We start from the raw sequence: 21,761 nt of genomic DNA, 5'->3' as shown, positions 1-21,761 counted from the left end.
GGAGCTAGTATTCATCACTGCAGTAATTAGGTTGGAATGCATTTTGCCTGGATTAGTAAAGTAGTGTCGAATATTTAAGGCAAACTGTTCAAAGGGCTCCTAAATACATATTTTGGCTCCAGAGGGAGATTTTCAAAGGTAGGAAGTGCAGTTAGTTGCCCAGCTCCCAGTAAAAGTAAATGGAAAGTAGGTGCTTCACTTCCGTGTGTGCCTTTGAAAATCTTCCTTCTAATGCAGTGGCCTGATCTGCAGATGTACTAAGCGCTTGAAGTTCCCACTGACGTAAGAAGGACTGTTGGCTGCTCAGCAGCTCAGACTTATATTTGGTCCAACAATGATCCCTTAAAGGCACAGCCCTTCCCCTCTGACACACACCCTGCACTTGGGACCAGGGAGGAGCTTGATGTAAGTCTTTCTGATACCTCTAGTTGGCCAAGGAATCTTCTCACACAGGGGGCAGGCCCTGGAAGTGATTGCTGCCTTCTGGTTTAAGGATCCTTTATGCTACCAGAACAACATAAAGGGGCTTAAGCACAACAGAGAATTAGGCTGTCTATGCATAGTGCAAAATTATTATAAAAATGTAAACATGCTTATCTTCTTAATAATAGTAAAAGCAGGAACGTCAGACGATCCTGAATTTATGATGGCTTTTATTGTGGTTTATGATGGCTTTTATTGTGTTCTCACTGGCTCACAATTATAGGAGAAACCTCCAAGCATGAAAAGGCAGAGAACAGAATCTAAAAGCAGAGTTTAAAAAGAGAGAGAAAAAGACAAAGCCATCACTAGACAAAGACCGTATAACTGTGGGACACACACTCAGCACCTGGAGATCCATGGGAATAGTATAGTGTTTGTTCCAAAACCATGACAGAGTGGGAACAGAGAATTACTGATGCAGAGGCTAATTGAATTCATACGTAGAAACGCTGGACACCAGATGGCCTCAATTAGATATTGTTCCTTAGCTGTTTCTTACCAGCTGGTTGCTCATTGTTACATTCTTAAATCAAACAATCATCTTCATATCTGGGGACCTGAGGCACCTGATGCCATCTTTACTCAATGCTTGTAAAATGAAACATCTATTCTCCATTTTGACCTTAAGTGAGAATTTATGTGGGGACTTTTGCTCTGTAGATGGCACATCAGGACCAACTGCAGATGCACTAAGATCCTTGGGACACGGATTGTTCCACCTTGGGTTCCACTCAAAAAGCTGTTAATATAGTTATGGCTAAACTATTTTAAAACTCCATTACATAAAGTGTGAGGGGCATCATGGGTGACACTTGTCAACCATGAGTCCTTTTCTTAAGGAAACTGTGTATTAGATTTATTTTTTTTCTTTTTCCTGTTTCAATTGGTTGTAATTTCTACTTAATTATGGATCTCTTTTCCTGTAGTTGGTAGTTAGATTATTCTCTTATTAGGAAACACGACTGCAGGATTTAAGTTACATCTGCATCTCAATACTACGAATGATAGTTTCACATATAAGGAATACGGTGAGCAAAACTGCATATAATTTTGAATATGGACAAACCCACCATGAATACTGCATATTCCATTTAGGTTCCTCCACATCATGAGACACATCTTGTTCAGGATACAGATGGGCCATGCTGAAAATTCAAGGGGGTTCTGATGCAGGGGTTTGGTTTGTTATAGAAAAAATGACCTGTGATACTTGGATACAGACCCAAACTACTTCAGTGATGCCAGTGTGTTCAGATCCAGATTTTTTTAGTTGTTGGAGTGACTAGGAAACATTATAATTATGTGCATAGTTTGTCTGACCTATATCTTTGCAGGAAGGAGGCCATGCATTACTAAGCACAGACAGATAACACAATACACTGCCACACCTTTCTCCACTGCCTTTTTCTTCCTGCAACAGTTATGCTAAGTACCAGCAAATCTTTCTTTCCTCTTGGTGCACAGACAACACACACAAATCAGTCACCCATGTGCATGCTTAGAAATAGTTCCCAGCACATCCGAACAATTGCAGCCTTCATTTATAAAATCTCTTATCTCCTTAATATTGGTGCTGCCTAATCCAGAAATCCTCTTGTAGAGAGAACACAGACACCTCACGTATACACCTACAAACAGCATGGAATGTTAAACAAGTCCATATAAATACTATGGACTTGTTCTACTCTGTTATTGCTGAGAGTTAAGGTCATCCTAGAATTCTGTTCCCTGTCCTCCAGTAACATCTCAAAAATGTGTCTATTCTTGCAGCACCCCCCATTTCAGTCCAATCAGCTTCATTCACAAATCTGCTTCTGTTTACCTTGGTGACAAACTATTACAAATAGTCCTTAATGTGTCCTTGATGTTAATGATATTCACAGTACAGGAAAGTTCCTCTGAACTGATTAGCAGTCATCCCTCACTTTGCTCAGGAGGCAGTGTCTGAGGTCAGGAGGGCAACGTATGAGTGACTTGTGCCCTGGCATTCTTCTTCTTCTTCTTCGCGTATATGCAATGTGCCTCAGGTGGCACACGAGTAGGGTTTATCACCAAATTGGGTCTGCTGGTTGGATCATTACGTTTCCCGGCTCAGACTGGATACCGACAGGGAGTGCAACATGAACACTGATCCGTGCCCCCCTACCCTGGCATTAATTGGAGGGAAAACACATTGTACAGCTCTACTTGTTCCATATTGGGTATATCTCTATATATATTTACACAAGTAGCATGTTTTAAAGGCTTGCTTCAATGCTATAACCTAACCAAACTGGGACTGCAGTTGTGCATACCTATGTCAAGTGGAATTAATAAAAAACACTCTGAGACAGTATCCATGCCTTATAGGGCCTCAATCCTGATTAGGGCAGTTGGATGCTACTAAAATAGGAAGACTAACAATAGTAATAAATGAGGTCCTGTTTATCCATAGATCTCAAAGCATTTTGCAAACTATCATCATTTCTGTTTTACAGATAGAGAAACTGAGACATGGAGATGTTTAAGTGACTTTGCCTAACATCAAAGAGGGAGTTACTGGCAGAACTAGGAATGTGATCCAGATCTCCTGACTCCCAGTATATGGCCTCTTCACTAGACCATTCTGTCTCTCAGTGGGGAAAACAACTCATTCTCCAGAACAGGACAACATTCACAGCCACACCTGCCTAAGAGTACTGCTCCTCCCACCTACAGCCTTCCCTGCTTGAATCCTGAAGAATGATCCAAGTAAGTCCTAGCATGCCATTGCCATTGAAATATGAATGGGCCATCACAGCAAGGGGGTAATACCTTGATGCTTGAGGCTATGGCTCTCAGATTCTGGTAATTCTAGTACAGGGATGGCTGAATTTACTGACCCTTCGAGCTGCATAGAATAATTTTCAAAAGTTCGAGAGCCAGTGCTTGGGCTTCTGCCCTGCAGGGCTGGAGGGGAGGGTCTCAGGGTTTCTGCTAGGGCATGAGGCTTTAGCCCTGCTCTTGCTGAAGCCCTGAGCCCTGGCAGGTGTCTTCTGCAGGGCTGAAGCCCTAAGACCCCCTCCCTTTTGGGCAGAAGCTCCTAGCCCCACCACCCCACCGCAGGGCAGAAGCCCCAAGCTCTTCCAAGTAGTCTGATAGGTGGAGAATAGGGGGGCTCTGTGAGCTGCACTTTAATTGTAAAAGAGCCACATGTGGCTCACAAGCCATGGTTTGGCCATCCCTGTTCTACTACAATAAGACAGTGATGCGTGAGAAGTTACTGCATGAAGCCAGTTGTTGGAGCACTGCCAGTAAAGTGTGTGTGTGTGTGTGTATGTATGTACTGAATTTACTTCTCACAAGACAGTAGTCAGTCAGCAAAGAAATGGTTAAATAGAACAAGTTCTGTAGATCTCCATCGTTTCCCTGCTATACGGATTTGCCTTTTTTGGCACCAGGCTGGCCATAATGTTTCATTAAACAGTCTCAAAGTGGGCAAAAGTCTATTATGAATTAGTTTCCTCCCCTATCACCTCCCACTAGCACATTCAGTGCTGGCAGACATCTTCAGACAAAGAGAAGAACAACTTTCACTTGATTCCACTTCATGTGTTTTATTAAATGATTTCAGCTTGGCATCCTCCAGCCAATAAATCACCAGCAGTAATCCACGGTCCTTCTGGGGGGAAGGATCCTGACCTAGGACATCAGGGTAGCCACAGAGATAAACCTCATTGGATTATTTTTTCAGCATTTTATCAAAGAATACAAATATCTCAGTGGTAGCAGCTAGAACAATCTCATTGTATCCAAACCATAAATTAGATATGACAGTGATCAGTGCCATGGCAATCCTTATACATAAATAAAATGACTCAGACTTTTTGGATGAATCTTTTGATCCTATATTCTGTTGCACTCAGCCGTGCTATTGAGGTGATGATCCACGTATAAATGAATCGAAAGGTGACATATTTGGTTGGGTTAAATCCAAACCTTGGTAAGTACCTGTAGATGTACCCAGCAGAACTAGATGAAGAACTGTATCCAATGTTCTATGTAGATAACCCATGCATTGCAATCTTTTACATCCATCTTGTAGACTGATGAATGTGGATTCTCATGGATGAGTCTATGACAATATTGAGAAATAACATTCCTAGGTCTCATTTAGAGACCAACTGAGTCACTGATCCTGAACACTCCTAAAAATGACATAATGAATGCTACGTTTACCCAGGAGCATAACTATTGCACATTTTGTCTTTGGTTTCCAGTAAAGCTGTCAGTACTTGATGAATGATGCTGTGTTGTCTACCTGACAACTCCCTGTTGCCTCCCTTAGCCCTTTAACATTCTTCCCACTGCAAACACTGGAGCTGAGATCTGGGACCTGCCTGCCTTGGGAACAGAACTGCCACACCTACTAACTAAAGACTAGCCAGGAAATAAGCCTCATTTCTGCCACTCCTGTGTAATGCAGAGAGGACTATCTGTTATGTTAGAATTAACCAGATCCCATATAAACCTTTACTCCTGCAGAAAGTAATGTATGTTAATTACACCAGCCCTTAGATTAGATCTATCATGTGCTGAGAGCTAGCCACTTCCATTCTCCTCCCTCTAGTCTCAATACCCTTAGCAAGGGCTTTTGGTATTTGACGTGGCTGTTCTTTAACCTCCGGTGCCAGTAACCTGAAACGAGACTGCTGGAAATGAGAGAGGGAAAGTCAGTTATTTGATTACAGTTCATGGGCACATGCCTGGCCTTCATGGGTATATTAAGTAAGAGACATTTTAAAACAAAACCTCCCTCAGTAACTCTATCACAGGCCTGAATCCACTGCCCATCTGTTAACTCCCTGCGCTCTTCACATATTCTTAAGTCAAATATCAGTGCCAATGATTTGAAGAACTTTACTTTTTACCTAAAATTACCATTGCCATAATTATAGGGGGGAAATGTTCCAGGGGTATAGCTCCATTAACTCAATGCAGTTAGCCAGACCTCTGCACACCTGGGAAAACAAAAGCCAAACCCTTTCCTGCTAACACATCTGTAAATAACTACAAATCCCCATAGGACACAAGTTGTTGTTATCCTATGACATCAAATGCTCTATAATTACTATTGGAAATGCCAGATTCTCCCTTAATAGCTCTAGAAAATGTCATTATTTTTAACATTTCATTACAGCTTCAATTGGGCATTGTAAAAAAAAAAATAAAATCTGCCATGGAGAAATGGCTCTGCAAACAAAATCAAGGTGACAAATTAATGATTTCATCAGCCTGTGAAAGCTGTGCCAGGCACCTCAGGAAAGTGTAATTTAATTCTCCCTCAATCTAACTTGATGCCCAAGAATGTAATAACTTCATTTGGACTCTCTTTTTAGGGGGGAATCCAAAATCCTTGGCAACCACCCTTAAGGTCATCAGTGAAATCTGACCTGGAGCATTGTTTGTTTGGCAAACATACCAATAGTAAAAGGACTAAATAATGGGGGATTACCTCTGATCCTGATTTCTAGCTCACTATCCATTGCAGGAATGTACAGTCTCAACGAACACACAAGAGTCAAACAACCAGTGGGCATGAACTAGTTCACATATTTTTACTTTACATTTAAACTTAGGAGGTGAAAAGTATCTGGCCCTGAATCAGAAAGCTAGAATTTTCCATTAGCAATCCCCTACCATAACCCTAATTATTTCTATTGTTTGATAAAGAGAAGTATGGAGAAGAGAATAAATGAAAGTATGCTAGCAGCTAAAAATTATATAGCTATATCTATATATGATTTTTAAATGCCCTTAACTGTGGTACAAATAACAGCTTAGAGCCTTAAAAACAAAGGATTTTAAATGTCTAATTTATTTTTCCACTATTTATGCTATTTGTTTGCTTTACAAATCTCTGCTTTAGCAATTAACAAGTTAATTTCACTTTTGTAATAATTATTGAATTTATTCAAGTAGCACTGTAGCTAACATTAATAAAGACAATTCCTGCTCTGAACAGCTTTTGCTCTAAGGCCCTGATCCTGCAGATGCTTATGCACATGCTTTACTTTTTAGGCACATGATAGTCCCTTTGAAGTCAATGGGACTACTCATAGACTTAAATTTGTAGGATCATGGCTGAAGGGACCAACCCTGCAGACACTTGAAATCAGTGGGTTGATCATGACAGTGAACGCTATACTTGGTAGAAACTGCAGGGATGGGCTGTAAAACACAGATGAGACAATACTCAGTGAGAGAACAGTTAGCTTCACTTTGCGGTTCTCGGTCAGTAGCTATACTGTACTGTTTAGGCTGCAGGCACCGCAGGGGAATTTTTCTTTCTTACAAGTAAGATTTTTACAAAACTTCCGTTTTGGGCCTACGTTGTCCTGATAGAGTTTCGTTAACTGAGTCACCTTCTAGTGTAACAAGTCTACAACTCTAAACCCTTTTAGCACTTCTGCCACCATACATGCATTCAAATGACGGTGTATCCGGAAATGAGCATGCCACCTTCTCTAGGACAAATGCTGTCTCCAGTCTCCAACCAAGTAATTGCTGACCTCAGGCTCCTAGCCACAAGACTCTCAGAGGAGATGGGGAAATCTTTGACAAACTCTGGGTGCTAAAGTTCTGTTATTACCATATCTAGGTAAATATACCTTCTATTTGGTGATATGGCCTCTCCTTGGTCAGCATGTAACAGGGGAAATGACCATGTACTCCCAAAACAAAAGGTTTGCTTTGGCAGTTACACTCCACTATAATCATCCTTAGCCCTTGCAGAACAGCTGGCAGCTAAGAGTCTCAACTGCTTAACAAAGATCAAAGAATTAAAACTTCCCTTGACACCTACAAGATATAAAACAGTCACACTCTTACTTAGCTAGTCCTAGTTCCCTGTTATTCTGTTCCTGCTCTTGGGGAATTCAGAGGCTGTATAGGGCATTCGTGATTCCTTGTTTGAGGCCTCGTCTATAGATAAAAGTGTTGGTGCTTTAACTAGGCTTAGTCTGATTCAGCAAAGTGAAATCAACTACACAGATAAGTGCTTTACAATGGGTCTATACTAGGACTTTTATTGGCGTAAACATGTCAGTACAAAAATCATACATAGTTATGCTGGTAAAACTTTTAAAATATAGATAAGGCCTAAATTACAGCAGCCTCAGCTCTGTAATTTACACTGATTCCTTGCCCCCTCTCACATTACCAGTTGTCTTTAAATCAGGCACTGACCTTGACAACTGCCCCAATGGGGCACACCACTAAATCTGGTTGTCGGCTACTCTGCATTTGCCCTTGGCTCAGCTGCAGTCCCCTCAGCCCACATGATGCCTGAGTGCTACTCTGCTCATGGCTACAGTCCACACAAAGCCCTGCACTCCTAATACCAGTTACTCTCAGTGTCATTCTCAAGCCTTGACATGTGGGCTGGGTATTCCCCACTGACTGCAGAAACGCACCTGGAAGATAGTGCAGTTTGTCAGATTTTGTGCTGCATTTTATCAAGCTATTAGCCACTGGATTACTACAAAATATAGACCTTAAAAAAAAAAGCACCAAAAACAGCTAAATTACCTGATGACAGATGTGGCATGTTCTGTGTCTATGCCTACTGGAAAGCTGCCATTATTATGTAATTGCTCAGCTGCAGCAGCCAGCCTTTTTCAGTGGGTGGCAAAGCATTTGCCTGTGGTGGCATCAGGGGCCGTTTGCCAGCCGTCTCCCTGCTGCTTGCAGGGATTTTCAGTCAAAAGCACTCAGAAGCAGCATTTTTGGCATGCAGCTTATGAATGTCTCCCCCGTTTTACCCCACTGAAGGTGGAGACTCAGTATGACACGCTGCAGGCAGGTGCAGCCGGCATGCTCTGCCTCTGCTGGTTTCCATGAACCTGGAGTGCTGCCCACATGGCTGGGAATAACACCGCTTCAGAGGGCGTTTACACGTACCAACTAATTAATCCAAACAACCCCTGTGACGTAGGTTACCTTATTACCACCCCTTCTACAGAGGGGGAAGCCGGAGCTCGAGTAATGAAGTGACGTGCCCGAGGCCAAGTAAGCTGCCTTCTGAATAGAGAAAGACATTGGGAGGGACAGGAGTGCCTGGTTCCCCCTCAGACCCCGAGACTACCCACACCGCCCTCCCCTGTGAGCTCCCTGCAGTTCTGCACCGGCTGGCACCAGCCCCTCCCACGCGCCCCCCCCGTGTCCCTCTGGGAGGAGCAGCTCCATCGGGAGAGACACCCCCCCGCCAGTCCCAGCGATTTGTGAAATCCCCGGGGGGGGGGGACACGCAACCCGCCTGACTGACTCCTCTGCCTGTGTAAATCAGGGGTGAGCCCAGCCGGGCTAGCGGAGCGAGGGACAGGCGACGCAGACTCCCTGGGCGGGGGAGTGGTGTCCCGCCGGGCCGGGCCTGGCCGGACTGACCCCTCCCCTCAGAGGCGGGCAGGAGAGCGCGGTGGCGGCGCACCAGCCCTCTGGGGCATCCCAGGCCAGGTCCGCGCGCCGCTGGGGATGTTGCAGCCCGGGTGCGCGTGAGGGGAGAACCGCCCCCCCCCCGAGTGCGCGTGAGGGGAGAACCCCCCGCGCGCTCTCTGTCTGGCACACGCGCCAGCCGCTGCGGGAGAGCCCGGCCGGGCGGAGGTGTCGCCCCGTCACGTTCCGCCTGTCGTGTGTGGCTGGGAGCCGCTGGCAGCCGCGCGGAGCCGGGGGGGAAGGAAGGCGGGGGGTGCGGGGGAGGCCAGAGCGTTGTCCAACACGTGAGGCTCATGTGACGGGGGAAGGCAGGGCTCTCCCGCCCCGGCACCGCCAGACGTGCCGGGAGTCACAGGGTAGAACACGTAGCGCCAGCCACCCACTCGCTCCCATTTAACCCAGCCTGCCGCCTCCCAACGACTCCTCAGCTCGCGCCCTGCCCCGGCCGCGCGGAGATGAGCAGCGCGTCCTGAGCCCTCTGCAGCCCAGGAGCCGCTCCCGACGCCAGCGGTTCTCCGAGTAGCTCGCCGCGCACCCGGCGCTGCTTGATTTCGCTGCTTTCGGCGAGACTAAGTTTCAGCAGAGCCCCCTCCCCCCCGCAAAGCCTCCCAAGCTGAAATGGAAATGATCCCCAGCGCCCAGCCCCCTCCTGCCTGCCTGGGCAAGCTGCCTGCGCTGGAGAGCAACGAGATGCCAGGGTAAGATGCCGCCTCAGTGGTACGTTTCTTGGGGCCAGTGCGCCCAGTCCCCTCCCCATTAAATCCACGGGCGCAGTCTGCCCGCAGGCTTTGACTTGAGCTTCAGATCCTTCACCCTATGCCTGGTGTGATCGTTGTCAAACTCATTTGTGGCGTGTGTCACTCTGTGTGCAGGAACTAATAATAACCCATTGCATTTTAATGTCATTTGTGCAGGCTGGCGTTTTCTCACATGTATCAAGTGTACAAGCCCAGGAGAGGGTTAAAAAAAAGTGAAGACAATAAGGTAAATGGAGGAGTTGCTTGGAACCTTTGCTTTCTTAGTTAACACCGGGCCATTTAAAAAGTGTTATGCATTTGTGTTGTGTTCTGATTTGTTTTAAACCTGTTTTGCATAGAGCTCAACTAAGTTTCAACCGTTATAAAATTTGCTGTGGGGTTTGGGAGGGGTTGTTTTACCATCAGACAGTTTGAATCAAGGTTGTTGGGTGTTTTTTTTTGCTCTGAGATTGTTGCACTTGTACCTCTTTTCCCCAAATCTGAGCTCAGAAGGTGGGAGGGGAATATATTTTTGCATCAATTTAATAATTCTTATGACTGAAAATCAGTCAGTTAGTAGTTGTTACACATAATACTTTTTGGGTACCAAAAAGCTTGAGATCTAGTTTTATTTCTAGATCACCTTTTACCTGTGTGTCTGTCCATGGTGCTAGGAAGTTATCCTGTGTCTTGTCTGATATTCTCCTTTCCTTTGGCTTCCAGGAGACCTATAAATTGCCCCACAGACTGATAGAGAAGAAGAGACGTGATAGGATTAATGAGTGCATTGCCCAACTGAAAGATCTCTTACCAGAACATCTCAAACTTACAGTAAGTGAAAATCTGGCTAATATCCAAACTCCTTTTCCTTTTGAGGATGCCTGTTGGTTAATGGATTTCTGTGCAGGTAGATGTGCCATCTAGAGGTTTCCTTTGAGCACTGCAGATCAAAGTGGAAAAGGCTGCGATTTGGGCAGGCTTGCCATTTTGATCAGTCTATTACTATTGGATATCCTTCCAGACACTGTGAATTTCTAAACAGTGTATATCTGTGGTGGTGATGGGGTGATATGAATTGAACTGCTGCAATGTTAAAATGAAACGTCATGTAAAAGTGATTATTGTGGGCTTGATTTGAATGTGAGGGATTTGGGTTTTTCCATTTGAGCCACTGAAAAAGTTCCATGTTGCTCTTTCTGAAGTTTTACTGGATTCCATTCATAAGTTGATCCCTAATTTAAATGAAAGTCAAGTCCTTTTAGAGTTTGTTGCCATGCTTCCTGTTTTGTGACAGATGTTAAGGACAACAACTTCTGCTTCTCTAGTGTATGTGAGGTGCCTTGTTGTTAAAAAGAATAAAGCCTTAGGTGCTTGATTAAAATTAAAAGAAAAAAATCTCTTCAGAAGCTTATGGGAAAGCCACTTTGGCTGACATCCTGCAGGACTCCCCTCTTCTGTCATTGTTCAAAAGAAACCCTTTAACTGGATTCCCCTGTGTTAAGGTCACAATGCCAGCAGGGGCAGCAGAACAGATAAAATAAAATACTTGTCTGAGAGCAATGCAGTTGGTCCTAAAATACCCATAGGATGTAACTATATCCTTCTCTGCAACCTACCCTTTAAATTTTTTTTTTTTTTAGTTTACATAATATGTGGATCGGACTCCAAATGTTAAGATTTTTTGCTCAAAATTAATCGAGTGATTTCATTGAATAAAGACAACATTTTTAACCCTGTTCCCAAAATTGCAACTATTTTTCTTTTTTTCATTTCACAAGGAATTAGAAAACTTTTAAAATTCCTTGAAGCGTGGCCAGCTCTAGGATAAGTACTAACCTGCCAATTTGTTTCCAGACTTTAGGTCACTTGGAGAAGGCGGTGGTTCTTGAACTTACCTTGAAGCATGTGAAAGCACTAACTAATCTCATTGAGCAGCAGCAACAGAAAATAATTGCTTTACAGAATGGTTTACAAGCTGGTGAGTATTCAAGTCATGTTTGTATCATGTGAGAACCCTAAAATGTTTCGTGATCTTACTTTCAATATCTTTGAAATATTGGCTACTTATGACACTTAGTTTGGGAGGTGGGAGGAGTAAGTTTGTCTTTTCTCATTTTTATTGAGCATGCACAACCCACTTTATGTGCATGTGGATTTATGAAAAAGATGCCTTTCATCCCTCTATTTTGTTAATGTAAAACTAGCTGTTAATTTAATATTGTTTTAAATTCAACCTGATTCTAGCTATTTTATAGTACAGTTTTGCTGTGAGGGCCTTATCCAAAGCCAATGGGAATCTTTCCATTGACTTCAGTGGGGTTTGGATCAAGTCCTGAGCGTGCCCCCCCCCCCCAATATGAAAATATCTCTCTTACATGCTCTTTTTGGTTTCTCCATAAGCCAGTTAGCGCATGCTTTGCAGCTTGGGACTGTCTAAGGGCCCACAGTGTTTTACATCTGTTTCTTCCTTGCCCTCTCTTTGTGACACTTACTTGAGTCTGTCAAGCTAAAACCAGCTTTTCTAAAAAGGCTGCTACTGCTTTAACAGCCACTGGATATGCAGTAGAATTACACAGCCAAACCCAATGTCATTTCTCAAAGTTTAGACCTAATCCCTCTTGGTGTATGCAGTTAATGAGGGATAAATTGAGCCCCTTGTACCCAACTTTCATTAGCTGCAGAGGAGCCAGATTTGCAAGATGACTTTGGAACTGATGTCTTTCTTAGGAGATACCAGGGTTGATTCACTGTGCTGCTTTTTGCAATTTTCTCCCTAAAACTCTAGTGTCTCTTGTGGTTCCACGTATAATGAGTATAGGATCAAAAACATGTTTAAAGACTCACTGTTAGAGGGAGGTTGTAAAAATGGGTGTTTAAAGTGACCGTATTGTACAGTAGAATTCACTTGTCTAGCTGTTTTGTAACAGATACTTAATATGGAGATAAAATTTCTTCCTCTCCCCAGTGCACCTTAATGATATTAATAAAACTGTTTTAGCTCTCTGTTAATTTTTAATTTCTTTCTGTTAATGTTCCCTCAGGTGACTTGTCATCGAGAAACCTTGATACCAGCCAGGAAATGTTTCGATCCGGTTTCCAGATGTGTGCCAAGGAAGTGCTGCAATACCTGGGAAAGCATGAGAACACCAGGGATCTGAAATCTTCCCAGCTGGTCAGTCATCTGCACCGAATGGCCTCTGAGGTCCTCCAGGGCGGAGCCAGCCGAAAATCTGGAGATGCGCCCCCGAAAACAGTGGACTTGAAAGAGAAGTCTGGCTCTTTGCCCAAAACTGCTGAGGGTTATGGCAAGAACTGTGTGCCTGTTATACAGAGAACTTTTGCACACTCCAGTGGAGAGCAGAGTGGGAGTGACACAGACACAGACAGTGGGTATGGAGGAGAGCTGGAGAAAAGTGACTCAAACACCGATCAGCAGTATTTTCCAAAGGATACGGGACTCAACTATACCGTGCAAGACAGAATAAGCTCTATTAAGCAAGAGACTGAGGACCCACCAGCCAAAAGGACCAGGATGGAAACTTCAGAAGACGAAGGCCATTTTAGCAGTGATCTGATTGGCTCTTCAAGTAGTTTTTTAAGCCCTCACCCTCACCAGCCTCCTTTGTGCCTGCCTTTTTATTTGATCCCACCATCTGCAACTGCCTATCTGCCTATGCTGGAGAAGTGTTGGTACCCGGCTTCCATGCCCGTCTTGTACCCAAGTCTCCCAGCCTCTGCTGCTGCACTTTCAGGGCTAATGAACCCAGATAAAATCTCTCCATCTCTTCTGATGCCTCAGAGACTTCCTTCTCCACTACCAGTCCATTCCCCTATCGACTCCTCAGCTCTGCTTCAAGCTTTGAAGCAGATTCCTCCTTTGAACTTGGAAACCAAAGACTAAGCACAGTGTGACCGTTTTCTTTTTCTTTTCTTTTTTTTTTAAGTTTGAGACTCTTTCAGTTTTATATACCGGCTGGACTGAGGTGTGGGGATAAGATTCGCTGAGAGTCGGAAGCGAAATCCACTTTTCTCTGACTTGTCAGATAGCGTGGGAAAGGATGAAGGAAGCACCCAGGTTAGCCATTTGGGGGAGTTTAAAAGGAAAAAAAGGTTTTCTTTGTGCTTTACCCTTTACCCTCCCCATCCCAACAGTTGACTTAGTCAGTGAAGATTATATTGCAAAGCTGTGAAAAATATTCCATTAGGCAGATTTAGGTGTTAGGGTCTGTGAGTATAAAAATATGGTACTTATGAGGGCTTTTCAAAGCAATGGCCCACTGCCAGATTTGTTGCCCCACCCAGTTGCCAGTATTTGAAATGATACATGTGTGCACAGCAGTTGAAGCATTGGTGTTAGTCCCACTAAAACGATTCAGAGTAGCAATCACTGGTTGGTAATGCACAGTCAGTGGTTCAGGGAGAGTGAGGACAAGGTTCTCTCCACACCTCTGCTAAATGTTTAAAAAACAAAATGAATAAAATGTAGATGCTGCTTAGAAGCTTTACATGGTGTACTTCTAATTAATAAATTAACATGCATCCCTTTCTATAACTCAAGCTGCTAGTTGGGGCAGGGAAAGAGAAAATATCCCCATGGATCCCTTTGCTTGTTGCACCTAACGCTAGACCTCTCTTTTACTGCTACTGTACAGGTGTCTTTGGGTCTAGTGTATCTGAAAGCAAACAATAGCCAGCAACTGACTGTTTCATTCCTGGGCCAAATCCAGATCTCTTGTAACAGGGTGGAATTCAGTTGGAGTCAATAGAGTTACACCCACTGAATTGGCCTGCTTGAGTACCTTTGAGAATTCAAAACTTTTTTTTTCAAAGGAACCTAATCCCAGTGGGATTTGGGTGCCCAAATCTCTTAGGATCCTCTGAAAACCCTAGTCCAAATTCCTATTTTAAATAGAGTTAGAATTTGTGAAAATGTCCATGTTAACAAATATTAGAACTATTTGGGCCTGTGCACCACAGATTCAGTAGTTGCTTCAGTGATGAACACTGTGTCCAATTAGTTTCTTTTAAAGCCTAACTGCAAAAAGCAGTCAGTTTTTTTTTCTGTATGAATTTTGAGAAATTGTTTCCAGAGTAAATGTCACACAGATGCTCATTTCATTCTACCATTGCACCAGTTGTTAAGATGCACTGTGCTTGATTGCAGATTGTGTTCTCATGTTTATTTTATTGTTTTTTTTTTTTTTTTTGGTATACAGTTGTTGCCTTTATTTGTAAAATCTTGTTATAAATATATATGTATATATAAAATATATATATTATATAAATATATTAAAGAGTTAAAATGTTTCAGAGGTCTATTATTTGTATAACTACTTGAGCATAAAGAAGTGAGAAATATGAATGTATTCCTGATTTGGGGTTTTTGTTTTTTTTGAAGAGGTTTTGTTTTGTTATCTAGGAAGGGATACAATGTTTATATTTTGGAGCCTTCTCAGAGATGGGGTATTGTAAATATTTTTATCTTGAGTAAATGTTAAGTAGTTGTTTTTCAATACTTAATAAAATAATTATTTTCCTGTGGAAGATAAAGCTTTGCCTCTTGTTCTTTGAAATATTTGATCAATGTCGTTCCATGTGACCTGATCCAGCAATCAAAATAGCGTGCCATGTGGACTTAGCACTGCCTGTGGGGAAGAAGTTGCGGAATTAAGGTCTTAGTTATCCCCTTGCTGGAATCAATGCCCAAAGTCATCCAAGGAAAAATGTGGTCCATTATTATTGTAGTATGGGATTTTTTGTTTAATTTACTGCATTTTATTTTTACCTCTTGACCTTTTCACCTTTAAAGAATGGCCTATAAGGGAGACCATGTTGGATTTGTACTTTTACTTCGTTTAGGTTTGTTTCTTTGTGATGTATCTAGAAAGTCTGACAAGCTTTGGGTTTTATATATTAAAAAAAAAAAAAAAGTGGGGGAAGAGAGAGGATTCCTGTGCTTGTTATTCTGTTAGAAATTCAGGTTTTGTCTACTCTAGCAAGATTCTATGGCAGCTAGAGAGCTATTGTAATCACAAGAGCCAGAGTATGAAACCTGAGCAATTGAGAAGGGCTATTTAGTCAGACTGCTTAAAACTCTTTGTTCATCTTTTCTCAACACCTGTTTAACTCTAGTGCTAAGGGCCACATCTTCACTGAAGATCCACGCAAAGGGGATCTTGTGCGTGAATCTCCCCCTTCCATCTGAAACATGCCCTCAGATCCCCTTGCTCCTCTCCTGGACGCAGTGTAGGAATCTCTCTGGTCTGCATTGAAGGAAAGATTGCATCAGCCTTTGATGAGGACTGTCTGGGACAGGAGTGTGGGCAGAGGATGGTTATAGGTTTCCCTACTCTAGCCCAATGGCAATTCAGTTTGGGGCTTTATTTTCTCTCCTCCTTTATTTTCTAAGCCCGACCACTGCTAAAGGATCCCCCCGCCCCAGCCTAAGGGAAGAATCTACAGGACCTGAAACTAGCTGTAGCCAGTGGAGCACCCAATGGAACTGCTTGGCCAGAGAATTTCTGGGGTGGGGATCTACAAGGGAGATGGGCTAAAGCCACTGTGGAGGCACTAGGCCTACATGCAGATGACTCTAGGCCTCTGCAGATCCTTGGGAAGTTAAGCAGGTTTGGGGGCAGGCCCTGTGGTCTTTTTCACAGGAGGCAAACCCCACAATCTCAATGGAATGATGCAGGGCAGAATCTGCAAGGGGATGCTCAAAGAGATTTCTCGCCTCAAGTCCTCTCACATGGGTTTTTCTGCTGGAAAGAGGTGCTCTAGGCCTTTACAAACCACATGAGAGAAGGATGATCCTGTTAAAGATTCAACAACCCCTTCGATTAGTGTGTGGGATATGACAATGAACCTCTCTAAGACATACCAGAAGTCCTCCAGCAAAATCAGGGCAGGCTAGAGTTGACACGTGTGATATTTCTAAGCTAAATAAGAAAAAAAACAAAAAAACCACCACTGCTCCTTGGACCTTTATCTATTGTCAAGAAGCCAAAAAAGGGCATACTCCCAATTTTAAACAACTCCTCTGCAGGGGACCTTAAGCCTCATTAGAATATAGCAAACCTTTACCTTTCTGATTAGAACTAACCTTAGCCCTGTGTTTGGAACTCCATAAAGAAAAGAACCATACCATAGCCTGCCCCATGAAAGGAAAGAGAGACACACTCTGGTGTTAGTGCTTCACCAGGAGTTTTGCTGTACAGATTTCCCATGATGGCCAAGCTAATGCTCCAAGGGACCCCTATGTTAAAAACAAAAGCGCTCTGTAGTATTGGTGTGAGTCATTATAGCTTTTACTGTCTGGGCTATTCACGTAGCATATATAGCAGGCAGCTGCTCTTTTTGGTAAGCGCTAGTTGCTCACTTGGGTACTGATCCTGCTGCTGTCAGACATCAATGGCAAAACTCCCTTTGGCTTAAATGGGTGTAGGGTTGGTCCCTTGGTCAGGCCAAAGGCCGTATACACATGTTCTGGCTTGGGAGCTAGCCCTACCTGTTTTCCATGTCCCTCCCTCATGTTGTGGTGCATGCCCCAGCATATTAGTTGGGTGTAACTGCTGGTGTGCTATGGAAGGATTCTGGCTGGCTGCTCAAATCTCACCCAAGGCTGCCTACGCTTGGTTTGTGGCTGCTACACTCATAACCCTGGCCCTCCGTTGCCTAGGGCCCAGGCTGGATCTGAACCCCGGAAGGAGGAGACACCTGCTTAATTTTGCCAAGAGTTTCATTGTTGTTTGAAATAGCTTTGTTGCTAACGCTGAAAAATCTGGTGAGTATTTTCTAATACCATCAAGTAAGTCTTGGCAGTCAAATTTATTTAAAACATGCACCTTTTGTTTACATCTCATGGCACATCAGCCACAGGTAATAAATAATATACAAGGTTTGGGTTTTTTTTTTTGCAAAATGAAGATGACATCAAACCTTTCCCAAAGGCAAACTGTTGAAGAAAGCAGATGGGCTTTGCACTAAAGGTTTGTTCTAGTAGGGAGGAGGGGAAGGGAAGGAGTGGCTGAAAGGCAGTAAGTACATGTACTAATGTAGAGTATGGGACCCTTGGCTAGGTCATTTATTGTTGGTCTTTAATTGCTTTGTGAACACTGGAAACAGGGCTAGCCCATCAGCTGGCATAATCAACGCACTGGCGATGAGCTGGCCCAATTTCTCTAAGGGGTTTGTGGTATCCCATGCCATTCACTGTTGCAGGAAACCTTCAATAATTTACTTTGAAATGAATGTGTGTGTAAACGGTGAACTGGCGCATTGACATTCATGACTGAATGACACTTGTATTGTATTTTTAAGGTGCTGATCATGCAGAAGGACCAGGAAGGCTGGTGGATTTGTGAAGGCTCCAAACTGAGGTAGTGTGTAACAACCCTATCTCACAGCATCGCCAACTGGGCCCCGAATGGTACAGGTCCCAAAGGTGAACAGTCAGGTAAATTATGGTGATGCCTCTTTATCTATCTGGGGAACTCGCACTCTCCACCATGTTTATTTGTTTTAATTAGAGACAAATCCTGCTCCTATTGTAGTCACTGGCAAAATTCCTACAGATTTCAATGGGACCACGGTTTGACCCTCAATATACTAAATTCTCAATACTTCAAGTTGTTGGTAGATTTACAGTTTATTTTCAAGGCTGTCACTTTGAGCTTAGCCTTTTCTGCCTTCTTTACCCTTTGCTGGTAGCAGGACCCACAGAGACTGTCTCTGCAGCAAACAGGGACACAATGAGTATAAACATAGGTGCAGGATATGCCCTTTGATAGCAAGGACATGGCTGTTGTGGGGAAGTTTTCTTCCTGGTACAGGTCAAAGCCAAAAAAGCAAAACTGAGGAGGTGACATTCCATTGGTGGCCTAGTGGATAGTCCTTAGGCTGTAAGCACGTCAGGGCAGGGATTATGTCTGCCTCTATGGAGGTAAAGCAGCTGGTACAATGGGGCCATGGTCCTGATCTGGGCCTCTGGGCACTACTCTTATAATAATAACAATGGTGATTTAGAGGTAGGTCTCCTGTCTTCAGTTCCTGTCCCTGCCACTGATTTTCTATATGATCCTGGGCAAATCACTTCAGCTGTGCCTGTTTCTCCATCTGTAAAATGGAGGTGATAACACTGACCTCCCTCAGAAAAGTGGTGTTGAACGTGGCTGATGTTTATCAAGTGCTTGGAGACCCTGTGAATATGAAAAGTGTTATGTAACTTACAATTCAAATGTATAAGCTAGATTGCCTTGAAGCTCCTGCATGTGCAGCATCCTTCACTTTGCTGCATCGTTCATCAAAGACGCCCTGAGGATAGGAGCAGACATTTCATCATGTTTCGTTTCCATTAAAAAAAAACCCCAAGCCCTACAACATTAAATTTTAATGGAAGAAAATCCTGGAGGAATCAAGGGGATACTGCAGCTGAGGCTACCAGACTATGATGGGGTGCTTTGCTCAAGTCTCTGCACTCACACTGTTCAGACAGGGTGTGTTGAGTTCCCCTGACTTGTTTTCACGGTCTCACCCAACTCTGACCTGCCTCAAATGTTGACACAATGTCACGTTTCCGACTGCAGTCTTTCATGTGCAGCCTGAGGCTAAATACGGCTGCTGGTTCCTGGAAACAGACGTGCCTGGCACCCTTTCAGTAGAAACCCGATCCTCATGCAGGCTTGGCACAGCAGCTGAATAACACAGCAATAACTCTTTCAGCAGCATTTCAACCCATAAATAGGGCTTCCCAAGCAAACTCCTCCAAGTGCAGAAAGACATGAACAGGGATTTAAAATAAAAATCAGAGTGCATGAAAAGTGAATACAGGGAAGAAGCCAGGATTAAAGTGTTAGAAGGACCCTGCAGAGAGACAGAACCTGGTTTGATGAATATAACTGTAGGATTATCTCTTTGGTGTTAAAAAAGAAGCAAATTGTGTAGAATTTTATAATGTCCTGGTAACATTTTAACCTAATGCTTTTGTAAAGGTAAACGAGTAATCTTCCTGAAAAGGAGATGTATTCCAATCCAGAGCAAGCTGGGAAAATTGAGAGACACTCATAATTTTAGCTTTTCACCACCTGTTTGGAAAGCTAGTATAACTGAATGCTCTGGGACTAGATGGTTTTTAGAGGCATGTACTCTAGGAGCTGCTTATACTTCACATTGTGCATGGGCCACAGCCTAAAATAATCTGCAACAATGCACATTTTTTTTGCTGCGATTTCTTAGAATTCAGGTTTTTTAAATCTGCTGTGACTTTTCAGGAATATGTGCGTTGAAAAGTTTTCAACTAGCAATAATCACACCTCAGATTAACTTCATTGGTTATGATATTGCCACTGCGCAAGTAAACAAGCCCCTTGTCCCTAGAATCAGCATCTCTGTCTCTCTTTTACACTGGGGTGGGGGATTTCTCTTCCCGCACAGGCTGTGGCATGGACACTGCAGTGCCCTTCTGCTTTGTCCTCTCTTTCATCCGTAATTCGTGTCGCTGCATGTGTTTACAAATGCAAGTCATTGCAAGATCCCTTGAACTGTGTCCTAATACAAAAGAGGCTTTGAAACAAGAAGCACGTTGTCATGGCATGTTCCAGGCCAGCAGCACTAGACTGAACCAGATAATTGCTGTTTCTGCTTTAGCTGTTTCATTGTGGAAAGAATGGTAGGTCGTGCAGCAAGCCTTTTTCACCTTAAGACTCTCGATGGGCTATTCTAACTTTAACTATCTGGGGTGGGAGAGGAATGCCCTGGAAATAGTTATGAGTGTGTGTAAGACCTTTTATTATATAGTACCAGTTCACTTCTAGCCCTGATCAGTTGTGACAGAAAACTGTCACCATCTCTGGGCTGGTGAGTGACTTACGTGAAATTAGCATGTTGGTCCCAGGCCATGTAACTAGCTGTTGGAGCCAGTGGACCCCCAGCCATGTGACACAGGATATTAACTTTTTGTAACCCTGACTCATGTCATGTGACTGGAGCCAAGAAATCTCTTACCAGACCACCTGTGTTTTATACCTTCATCACAGGCCAGCTTTGGCAAGCTAATCTCACTCTGTTCTTGTTTTAATCACACTTCTTACCATAGTGTCTGAGTAATTCTCAGTGACAGGCAACTGCCTGAGTAAAATCACCAAACAGGTGTAGAGACTGACCAGCCCCCTCACACTTAGAGGGCAGGGTTGAAGTGCGTTGACTAGAGCAGAGAGAGGAAGCTTATATTGCAGCTGTCACCCAGTACCTGTTCTGTGGGTTAATTCAGCCTTTCAGTCTTTATGGCCATCAAGCCAGCACTTTTTAGGGGCACTACATTCCTGTTTACCTTTTAAGAAAACAAAGAGTACTAGTCCTTTTTGCTTTTGTTTCTTTCTTTTTGTTTCTTTTCTTGGGTGCATTTTGCTTCCTGTCACTCCACAAAGCCAGTTAGTACATGTAGACACAGTACATTCGGAAAGTCTGACACATAACAGTGTGTTTGGAAAGTACTTGGCGATATCTGCTTTATTAAAAAAGGAATTGCAAAAGGAGGCAAGCTAGTAAGGACCTAGCAGCACAGGCTGGCTGATGGAAAAGCAAGGCCTTTAGGGCTAGTTTGCCATAAGCAACTACAAATGTTTTCCTAAAAAAAGATACTGCAGCTTTTTGAATTTATAACCAAAGCAGTATAACCTATAATCAGCTTGGTGGACTAACATTCTGTCCAGGATCTAGGCTGCCAAGAATCTTACGATACGGCCTTGTTAAAGCTAGGGCTGGCCTATTTATCTTTTCCTCCAGAATCTATTGAATGTCTGGATCATTTGGATCAGTCTGAGGATTGTTTGTTTGCCCTGGACTTTTTTAATTCACACACACCTCTGCAAAATGGGTGTAGAAGGCTCCCACATCAGAATCCACTCACTTTGCACTGACTGCCTTTGGTGAAAAACACCGGAGACTCAGGCCCTAAATCTTGCAGAATGTGAGTTGCTGGGAAAGGTTTAATGCCATGAATTTAATCAACCTTCCTTGACCATCACTTCCCATTTTGATTATTCAGTAAATGAAGCATAACCTGACATTTTATCATTTTCCAAACAAGAGCTC

At 43.4% G+C, this 21,761-nt stretch overlaps 1 protein-coding gene and 1 pseudogene across 1 annotated transcript; one reads left to right on the top strand and one right to left on the bottom strand.

Moving 5' to 3' along the window:
- The first annotated feature begins 9,227 nt into the window (after positions 1-9,227).
- Positions 9,228-15,221, top strand: BHLHE40 (basic helix-loop-helix family member e40). Its single transcript, XM_032784193.2, has 5 exons — positions 9,228-9,632; positions 9,849-9,918; positions 10,395-10,502; positions 11,526-11,649; positions 12,713-15,221. Exons 1-5 carry the CDS (start codon positions 9,553-9,555, stop codon positions 13,570-13,572), a joined length of 1,242 nt encoding a protein of 413 aa, XP_032640084.1. The 5' UTR covers positions 9,228-9,552; the 3' UTR covers positions 13,573-15,221.
- A 4,699-nt stretch (positions 15,222-19,920) lies between these two features.
- On the bottom strand, positions 19,921-20,026 carry LOC116827101 (U4 spliceosomal RNA; annotated as a pseudogene).
- Positions 20,027-21,761: the final 1,735 nt, after the last annotated feature.

Source organism: Chelonoidis abingdonii, chromosome 17, assembly GCF_003597395.2.
Source record: "Chelonoidis abingdonii isolate Lonesome George chromosome 17, CheloAbing_2.0, whole genome shotgun sequence".
Taxonomy (NCBI): domain Eukaryota; kingdom Metazoa; phylum Chordata; order Testudines; family Testudinidae; genus Chelonoidis; species Chelonoidis abingdonii.
The sequence above is the reverse complement of the archived record's forward strand: the minus strand, read 5'-3'. Positions and strand labels throughout refer to the sequence as shown.